The 8,962-nt window shown below is 45.8% G+C and overlaps 1 protein-coding gene across 4 annotated transcripts; it reads right to left on the bottom strand.

Annotated features, from left to right (window-relative positions):
• Positions 1-480: 480 nt before the first annotated feature.
• On the bottom strand, positions 481-4,651 carry ARMCX1 (armadillo repeat containing X-linked 1). Of its 4 annotated transcripts, none has more exons than XM_043897093.1 (4): positions 4,505-4,651; positions 3,501-3,603; positions 2,609-2,726; positions 481-2,355 (listed from the first exon to the last, which is right to left on the bottom strand). In XM_043897093.1, exon 4 carries the CDS (start codon positions 2,231-2,233, stop codon positions 875-877), a length of 1,359 nt encoding a protein of 452 aa, XP_043753028.1. In that variant the 5' UTR covers positions 2,234-2,355; positions 2,609-2,726; positions 3,501-3,603; positions 4,505-4,651; the 3' UTR covers positions 481-874. The 4 variants fall into 4 exon arrangements, with proteins under 4 accessions (XP_043753028.1, XP_043753031.1, XP_043753030.1 ...); XM_043897096.1 differs by having other exon boundaries at positions 2,618-2,726; XM_043897095.1 differs by lacking the exon at positions 2,609-2,726.
• Between the last annotated feature and the right edge of the window lie 4,311 nt (positions 4,652-8,962).

The raw sequence follows: 8,962 nt of genomic DNA, 5'->3' as shown, positions 1-8,962 counted from the left end.
GACTCATTCTGCACACAAGCCAGTCACATAATTTCCCTTTCATCCTGTCATTCATTCCTCTGGTCACGAAAAGCTTTGGTGTCTCCCAGGGATGGGAGGAATAATACATAGACACCTCAGTTTAGAAACTGGGGATCCTCAATGCATGGGACTCACCCCAACTGCTGGACTGTATTTTCCATCACTCCCCTCCCCACGCTTTGTATTCCATGCAGGCCAGCCTCCTCTGGAAAGTTGCAACCTCCATGCCTTTCTTCCCACAATTCCTCCCTCCTCCAATGCTCTTCTGCCCTGTTCTTATCCCATCTTTCATGCTCACCACTTAAGCATCCCCTCTTCGGAGGAGAGCATTGTTGCCTGCATAAGTTTCTGCCATAGGAAAGAGCTAGCCATGATTAGAGGCTCCCAGATTTGTTACCACCTTTTTGTTTCCATGTATCTTGCTTCTCCATATATATCATCAACTCAAGAACATGATAATTTTTTGCTGGTTAAAACACACAACTTTATTGATGAAACACAAGATTAACAGATGTAAACCAATACAAAAGTATAGCTTATTTGTGGTTAGTTTGCTGTCAGTTTAAGTAAAGAGTAAAAATATCTCAATCTAGGTAGCAAGATAGAATCAATAAATGCTTTCTTTGTACAAGCTCTAGTATTCATCTGACATCCTTAAAATGATCTAGCCTAAAACAAACCATCACAGTCAGCATCACTGTTGATGACAGGTAAGAGTCATTATTCCAAAATAGCAGCTGAAAGGATCTCTTTGCCATATAAGCACAGTAAAAAATAAAGAATTTACAAAATGCATTGTTCCCAACTGCAAACTAAAAAAATTTCCTCAATATTTTTTGGGACAGATTCCCAATTAGAGTTTGGTCAATACCTTTAGGACTTTTACTTTCACGACCAGATCACTGTGATTTGCTAATGCTTTGATTTTCTTGACACACACTCCAGATTCTTTGAATAAGAAAAAAAGTGAACTTCTGCTGAATTCTTTCCTGGATGAGGCAAGCCCTTCATTTTTTATGTTGTCATTTATATTCTCAAATAGGGTAAGGATATTAAGAAGAATCTCTCTGTCCCATTCTTTATTAAAGAGGGAAATCAATTCTGATGGCACTTTACAACTCACCAGTTCTCTTGTCATGGCTGGATTTTCAGTAAAGTTTATGATTAATTTCATAATCTGAATCTTGGTGAAGTAATTTCCCAGGAATAACAAAGCAAAAAAGTCTGGAAAAGAATAGGAAAGCAAATGCTGGTAATGATTAGTCACAGTCATGTTGGTTAACAGTCTTAGACCAGCCATCTGCACAGCTGAGTCCAAACGACAGATCATGGTGTCATCACACACTTGACTGATATATGTCTTAATCTTGCCCTGATTTTCCGAATTCACACTCAAGTTATTAAGGACATTGTATGCCTTTTCCCTAATAATGGGATCTTTCGTTTTTATCAGTTTTGCAATAATTGGGAGACCACCCAATTCGCGAATGGCATTTTGGTTAAATGAATACGCTGCATTGTTACCCAGAGTGACCAAGGCTACTTCTTGAATAAAAGGATCATTAGATCTTTCTAAGATGTTAAGGACCTTCTGAAGGTCAGTAGCACCCAGAATATCATCAATTTTATAGGGAAAGTTGAACTTGCCCTTTCGAACAGGCCATAACAAAGCTGGAGTCCTGGTGCTCTTATTTCTGGTCCTTCCCTTGGACTTGCCACTAGCCTTGCTCCCAGCCCTAGCTCCATTCCTCACAGGGTGGCAGCCTCCACCCCTGACTCCTGGGCAGGGTAAACCAGGTGCGAGGGCCCTGGTCCCAAAGATGGTACCCAACTTGGCAGCTTTGCTTGCCTTTGCACTTGCCTGTTCCTTCAGAGTGCTGAAAAGGGCCTTGGCCTTGGCCTCTAGGCCACCTCCACTCTCGGCCTTTGAGTGGGCCTCTGCCTTTACATCAGGTCCACTCTTGAGTTCCACAGCTACCTCAGCCTTGGCCTTTGAGTCACCCTGAAGTCTGGCTCCAGCCCCTGCCCCAGCATTAGCCTTAGCTCCTTTCCCAGTCTCTGAAATATCGCGAGATTCCTCCTCCTCATCGTCATCCTCGTTCCAGATGATCTCGTTATCTCTTCCCCAGGTCAGCCTGTATACACAGTAGCAGGCTCCAGCCCCGATCACCACACCAGCAGCCACGCAGCCAGCTTCCCGAGTTCGGCCCATGATGCAGGGAGTGTCTGGAGGACTTGCTCTGGCTGGAGGAGTGCTCCCAAGTGGAGATGCGGGGGAGATGAGGCTGTGGAGTCTTCAGCTACAGCCAGCAGGCTTTGCTGCAGCTACAGATACTGGAGGACATAAGGATAAAAGATTTAAAGCTTCAGTCTCCTCTTTTTTGCACCTTTGCCTGCAGACAGACTGACCTACAGACCTACAAACAGACCAAGCAAACAGAGACATGGCAGGGACTCAAAGCGAGATCACTGATTCTTTTCTTCAATCAGGAATTTTGGAAGTTTCCCCACCTCCAGATTCTCCAACGTCCTCTTTAACTACCCCACTCCAGTACCTTAAATTTAAGACAACTAATCAGTTCCCTACCTCCCCTACCCCTGCAGATGTCCTGGGGGCAGAGTCACACCCACATACAGGGGTGCACAGGTCCAGGCAGTTTCTTCCTTCGATTTCTGGCCTGGAATAACACCGAGTTCCTGCAAACCTGCGTACAAAGCGGGTGGGGAGGGTGGAGCTGAGCGCTCAGGGAACAGACAGATGAACCTCACCCGAGACGGGACAGACGTTCCTCTCTGGCATCGCTGGCCCTAGTCCTGCGAAGCCCGGTATTTCCCATCTTCGGTTACCCTCCCCTCCTCAGTGAGCTGTGGCTTTGATCTGAAAGTTTGTTTTGACCCGTCACCCCTCCCCCCACCCCGTTCCTACGACCTCCTCCAAACATCCACCCTAACCCCTCCCCGAAAAAAGTCACTGCCTTCAAAGGCGACTGCCACAACTCCTTCCCTGTAACAAAATGGATGGTGGGGGAGCCAGAGTGAATATCTAGAAACCAGACAGGCGTAAAATGCACAAAGCTCTCGAACTCCGCCCTGGCCTCCGCCACCCCCACCATCTCAAAAGTACCAGGATACTCCCACCCCCACCCATTACGTCCACTGCTCCGGAGCAATTTCCTTCCTCCCTCGTCTAGGTTTCCGCCTCCTTGTAACCTAAGGACTGACAACTCTGGGACCGAAGAGTAATTTGGAGTAAGGTCCTCCCTACCCCCACCCCAACCCCAGGTCTCTCGCAGACACCTACGTTCTCCCAACCACTTCTTTCCCGGCAGAGCGCTTTCTTTTGCAAGCTCTGCAATGGTCCAGAGAGAAGGAGGGGTATGAGGGGGATGGATGCCCACAGGCCCACTGGAGTTTGCAGTCTTCACCTTTCTCCACCCCAGGGATCCCTAAATAGTGCCACCACCTTCACTCTGACCTACTTGTTTCGGGGCAATTTCCTCTTCTTCCTGCTCCTAAGGTTGAACTGGCCTTCAGGCGCAAGATCCACCGACACAGACAGGCAACACGGCAGAGATGGGATGGCTAGGCAGACAGAACAGGACTTCAGACAGTCCCAATACCAGCCTTTCCGAATCCAAGGTCTTGGTTTGTCAAACGGATTCCACTTTTTGGTCTTTCACCCTACCCCCACTTCTCAGGACTCTGATACCAGCAGCCTTCTCCAGCAAGGGCGTCCATCCACCCCATCCCCCAGCCCCGAGTCTCAGTCCCAACCCCAGCGGTCAGCCATTTTCCCAGGAAAAACCACACCCCTTTGGAACAACTGGAAAGAGGGGAGGCGGGGCGAAGGAGTGCGGATAACCAGAGGAGCGAAAGAAAACCCCAAGATCTGATTCCCCCTCCCTGATGCATTCGCGGCCCCAAAGACAACTCTTTTTCCTGCAGGCGTTGTCATATCCTGTTTCCTGTATCAAATAGCAGGGAGGTAACTGGGAGTCAATAATACGCCCGGGTTAGGGCGAGAAGCCCAGCCATCCTCATCCTTCTAGGAGTCGCGGGGCAATCCCACTTTTACACGGACCTGCTGGGCTTCGGGGCAGATTCTTTATTCTTTTGCTCGGAGTGGTACAGCGCCCTACTGAAAGACACGGGGAATGACAAGACAGACGCACAGCTCCAAGATTCTGGCTGCTAGATGGAGCAGCACACCTGACAAGAATCTTAACACGGGTCCTTCCCAATTCAAGGCCCTGGATGTCAAAGGTTTCAGGTTTCCCCTCTCCTGGTCTGGGATGTCCCCTGGAATCTGGCTCCCTAGTGTCCACCATTTTTGTTCTTGGAAGTGCCAAGGAAATAGTGCAAGGGTGTGGAGGAACCGAGCCGTGTCCCTCTGTCGTCTCCACCCTCCGCTATCAGCAACGCGGGAATCCCCCAGGCAAGAGCCCATCCACACATAGACCTGCAGGCAGCAGGGCAGAGTTACCTCCTCCTCCTCCTCTTCTCCTGGCCACAGGCCCGCCCGCCTTCGAGGTAAAAGGGAGATGGCAACCGGACCAAACGAAGACCAGGATTAGAAGGACGTCTGCAAACGTCTGGCTCCTGCTCACGTGAGAGCCACGTCACTCGTGAGCTCAGGACCCCAATTACCACTCCCACCAGCAGTGCGGCAGGAGCTGGCCCACCCCCCTTCCTTCCTCTCCACAGCAGGTCCTGCCACTCATGTTCCTCTGCTGATCCCAGAAACCAAAAGTAGCTTCTCTTGTAGTTGGCATTTGCCTTTCTTTGGTTAACAGAGACTACATCTGTTCCCATGTCCATCGGTCTTTTCTTACTCTTTGAGGAATAATTTTTCTCTCCTCTACTCCCTGTCCACCCACCTCTCCCTTCACCTCCACGCCCCCACCCCAGCCTCAAATGAGCAGTGTCTCCCCTACTCCCCTCTATGAAATTAGTTTTAAGATCTCAGAAAAGGAGATGGGCAGTGGGAATATCTTACTTTCTTAAACTTTTCTGTTCATTTTTAAAAAATCAGTAATGCATTATTCCTATATAGAGAAAATCATGCTATTTTTGTTTGAGTGGAGAAGAATTTAAGTGTAAGGGAATAACCCCAAAGGCCTCATTAATTTTATTATATTTAGTTCTAACACAAGGAAAATGTTTCCACTGGTTACAGTCAAAAAGAAACTTCCTAAATATAGTAACCAGTTTGAAAATTGAAAACTGTTATTTTTCACATGGTCTATGAATTAGTCCACAAAGATGACTGGTTGTCTAATCTTGGCCATTTTAAACAAATGATCTATTACTTTTTCGAATTTTGGGTCAACTTACAATTTGATAAAAGCAATACAATCATATCTTGTTTGATTAAAGAAAGAAATACATTCAATTATCTCAAAGTTTTGACTGACTGCTGTGTGAACCTCTTGTGATTTGATGGCTTTTCTAAACATCTGTCCCAGATTAACTTTTTATCTATGAGGGCTTCCCTGGTGGCTCAGTGGCAGAGAATCCACCTGCCAATGCAGGAGACACAGGTTTGATCCCTGGGTTGGGAAGATCCCCTGGAGGAAATGGCAACCCACTCCAGTATTCTTGCCTGGAAAACCCCATGGATAGAGGAGCCTGGCAGGCTATAGTCCATGGGGTTGCAAAGAGTTGGATTCGATTTAGCAACTAAACTACCACCTACTATGACTGAAGAAGCTGAGGGTGTAAGGGATGGAGAAATTGTCCCTGCCTTGTCAAGAGGGGAGGGAGGAAGGTGATGCCTTCCCACCTCCCCTATATTCCAGAGTTTCTCACCCCTTGCATTCTGGCACCTGACTCTTTGTTCACTCCTAAAATATACACGGACAGGTGACCAAGGTGGTAAATGCCAACTTTACTCAGGTGACCAACCTGAGTAAACACATTTGACTTCTTTCCTCCCTCCATACTTCACATTCCCACAGAGATAACTCAGGGATGCAGAGAAGGGACTGCTGTTCCCACCAACTCCTGCAGATTTCCATGAAGCCTGAAAAAGCAATTGCAGGGGGAAAACACCCAGGCCTGCCTTCCCTGCTCTGCCCTGATTCGCGGTGGCCCAGTTAACCTTGTTCCTTATGCTGTCTGCTGATACCACCTGACCTGAGAGCCTGCTGACCTCTCACCTCCGGCCTTCTTACCTCAGGGCATCCAGGGGGAACCCAGCCTTGTTGCTGGGTCACTGCCTGCAACCCACACTCACCTTGGTGCCCCTTCAGCCATATGTACACCTCTCCCCACTGACTGTCCTGATTAACATAGAGTAGGTGTTCTCAACTGGCCACCTCTGTGTTCTACCTAAAATTGTATCAAAGTCATGTGCATGCATGTGTTCATTTTAGTTCAAAAAAGGGTCATAACTCTCATCAGATTCTCACAGGCATCATTTATGACAAAAAATCTAAGAAGTACTCTCTTGGGAAAAAAAAAAAGATATATCCCTTTAGTGGTAATCAACCTCTGTTTTTCTCTCTCCCACATTATACACATTCTTTATGTTTTTTAATGTGCAAACAACACAGAAATGTATAAACTGGAATGTGAAAGTTCCCTTGAATGCCTGTTCCACCAGTAACTGTTCCAAAAGCAATCACTTTTAACAATCTCATTCAAGTGCAATGAATCTGCACTTTAATTTTAGAACTGATATCTTTAAAAATTGGGTCTTTCTATCCATGTCAACCTTTGCTTGTTGTTGTTTAGTTGCAAAGCCGTGTCCAACTCTTTGCAACCCCATGGACTGTGGCATGCCAGGCTTTATGATCGTCAATAAATTTTATGTTTCTTCAGGTAGTTCATACTCATTACTTGTTTATTCTTAGGTGTTTTATGGTTTTGATGCTTTGGAAGGATGATATTCCTTTTATGATTATATTTTCTACCAGGTTATTGGCAAAGGAAATAATTCTGACATGTTTACTTTTAGTGACCTTTCTTAATATTTCTAATATGGGCATAACTCATTTTATTGTGCTTTGTTTTATTGTGATTCACAGATATTGAGTTTTTTACAAAATGAAGGGTCATGGCAACTGTATCAAGCAAGTCTATTGGTGCCACATTTCCAACAGCATGTGCTCACTTCATGTCTCTGTATTACAGCTTGGTAATTCTTGCAATATTTCAAACTTTTTCATTATTATTATACTTGTTATGGTGATCTGTGATCTTTGATGTTACTATTGCAACAGCATTACAACCCATTGAAAGCTCAAATGATGATTAGCATTTTTTACTAATAACATTTTTTAATTAAAGCATACCCATTTAAAAAAAAATAGTTATTTGGTTGTGCCAAGTCTTAGTTGTGTTACACAGGATCTTCAGGTGCAGCATACAAACTTTTAGTTGGGGCATGTGGGATCAATTGCATAACCAGAGATCAAACCTAGGTCCCCTTTATTGGGAGCACAGAGTCTTAGCCACTGGACCAGCAGGGAAGTCCCTAAGTACATTTTTAAAGACATAACACTTTCATACACTTAATAAGCTACACTATAGTTTATTTCTCTTTTTCTGTTCTTATCTCATTGTAACAAATATTTGGAATGGTGGACTAAAGGGTTTAAAACGCCAGGCAGGTTACAGCTCAGTTTAGCTCAAGCAGACAGATCTTTTATTAGACAGACACTCCCAAGACATGGGAACAGGCCAATCCCAAAGGAGTTGCCCTCATAATCTCTCTTGGCTTCCCCCTTTATATACTTTCTTGGCTTCCTCCTTTTTATACTTCCTTGGCTCTCCCCCTTTTTATATTTCCTGTCTCCTCCTTTTGGTTATGCCCTGTACAAAATAGGGCTTGTACCCACCACCAATCAAGGAAAGGGAATGTAAATGGGCATACACTCAAGGCCAATTGGCAACTGCAAGTTATATAACAGCCTATGTATGTCTTCCATTAATTCAATCTGTTATCAGTTTCAGTTCAGTTCAGTCGCTCAGTCATGTCCAACTCTTTGCAGCCCCATGAACCACAGCACACCAGGCCTCCCCGTCCATCAACAACTCCCAGAGTCCATCCAAACCCATGTCCATTATGTCGGTGATGCCATCCAACCATCTCATCCTCTGTCGTCCCCTTCGCCTCTTGCCCTCAGTCTTTCCCAGCATCAGGGTCTTTTCAAATGAGTCAGCTCTCTGCACCAGGTGGCCAAAGTGTTGGAGTTTCAGCTTCAACATCAGTCCCTCCAATGAACACCCAGGACTGATCTCCTTTAGGATGGACTGGTTGGATCTCCTTGTAGTCCAAGGGACTCTTGAGTCTTCTCCAACACCATACTTCAAAAACATCAATTTTTCTGTGCTCAGCTTTCTTTATACTCTAGCTCTCACATCCATACATAACTACTGGAAAAACTATAGCCTTGACTAGACCGACCTTTGTTGGCAAAGTAATGTCTCTGCTTTTTAATATGCTGTCCAGGTTGGTCATAACTTTCCTTCCAAGGAGCAAGAGTCCTTTAATTTCTTGGCTGCAATCACCATCCACAGTGATTTTGGAGCCCAGAAAAATAAAGTCAGCCACTGTTTCTTCATCTATTTGCCATGAAGTATATATGTGCAGAATATTTATGAGCCTTTAATAGGCTCCTGCTTCCCAGGTGGCTCAGTGGGTAAAGAATCTGCCTGCAATGCAGGAGCTGAAGGAGACACGAGTTCAATCCCTGGATTGGGAAGATCCCCTGGAGAAGAAAATGGCAACCCACTCTGGTATTCTTGCCTGGAGAATCCCATGGACAGAGGAACCTGGCAGGCTATAGTCCATAGGATGGCAAAGAGTCGGCCCCAACTGAAGCGACTCAGCACAGCACAGCACAGCACAATGGGCTCCTAGCTGCCTAAGGTTACTTGGAGAAGCCCCTGTGGTTAGTTTGTATCCACTGTGTGCTTAGGGAGCATGTGCAGGAGT

The sequence above is a fragment of the Cervus elaphus genome, chromosome X, assembly GCF_910594005.1.
Source record: "Cervus elaphus chromosome X, mCerEla1.1, whole genome shotgun sequence".
In the NCBI taxonomy this organism is placed as follows: domain Eukaryota; kingdom Metazoa; phylum Chordata; class Mammalia; order Artiodactyla; family Cervidae; genus Cervus; species Cervus elaphus.
The sequence above is the reverse complement of the archived record's forward strand: the minus strand, read 5'-3'. Positions and strand labels throughout refer to the sequence as shown.

Excerpts from the sequence above, each read along its gene's own strand:
- ARMCX1 (XM_043897093.1), bottom strand. The coding sequence starts at position 2,233 with ATGGGCCGAACTCGGGAAGCTGGCTGCGTGGCTGCTGGTGTGGTGATC.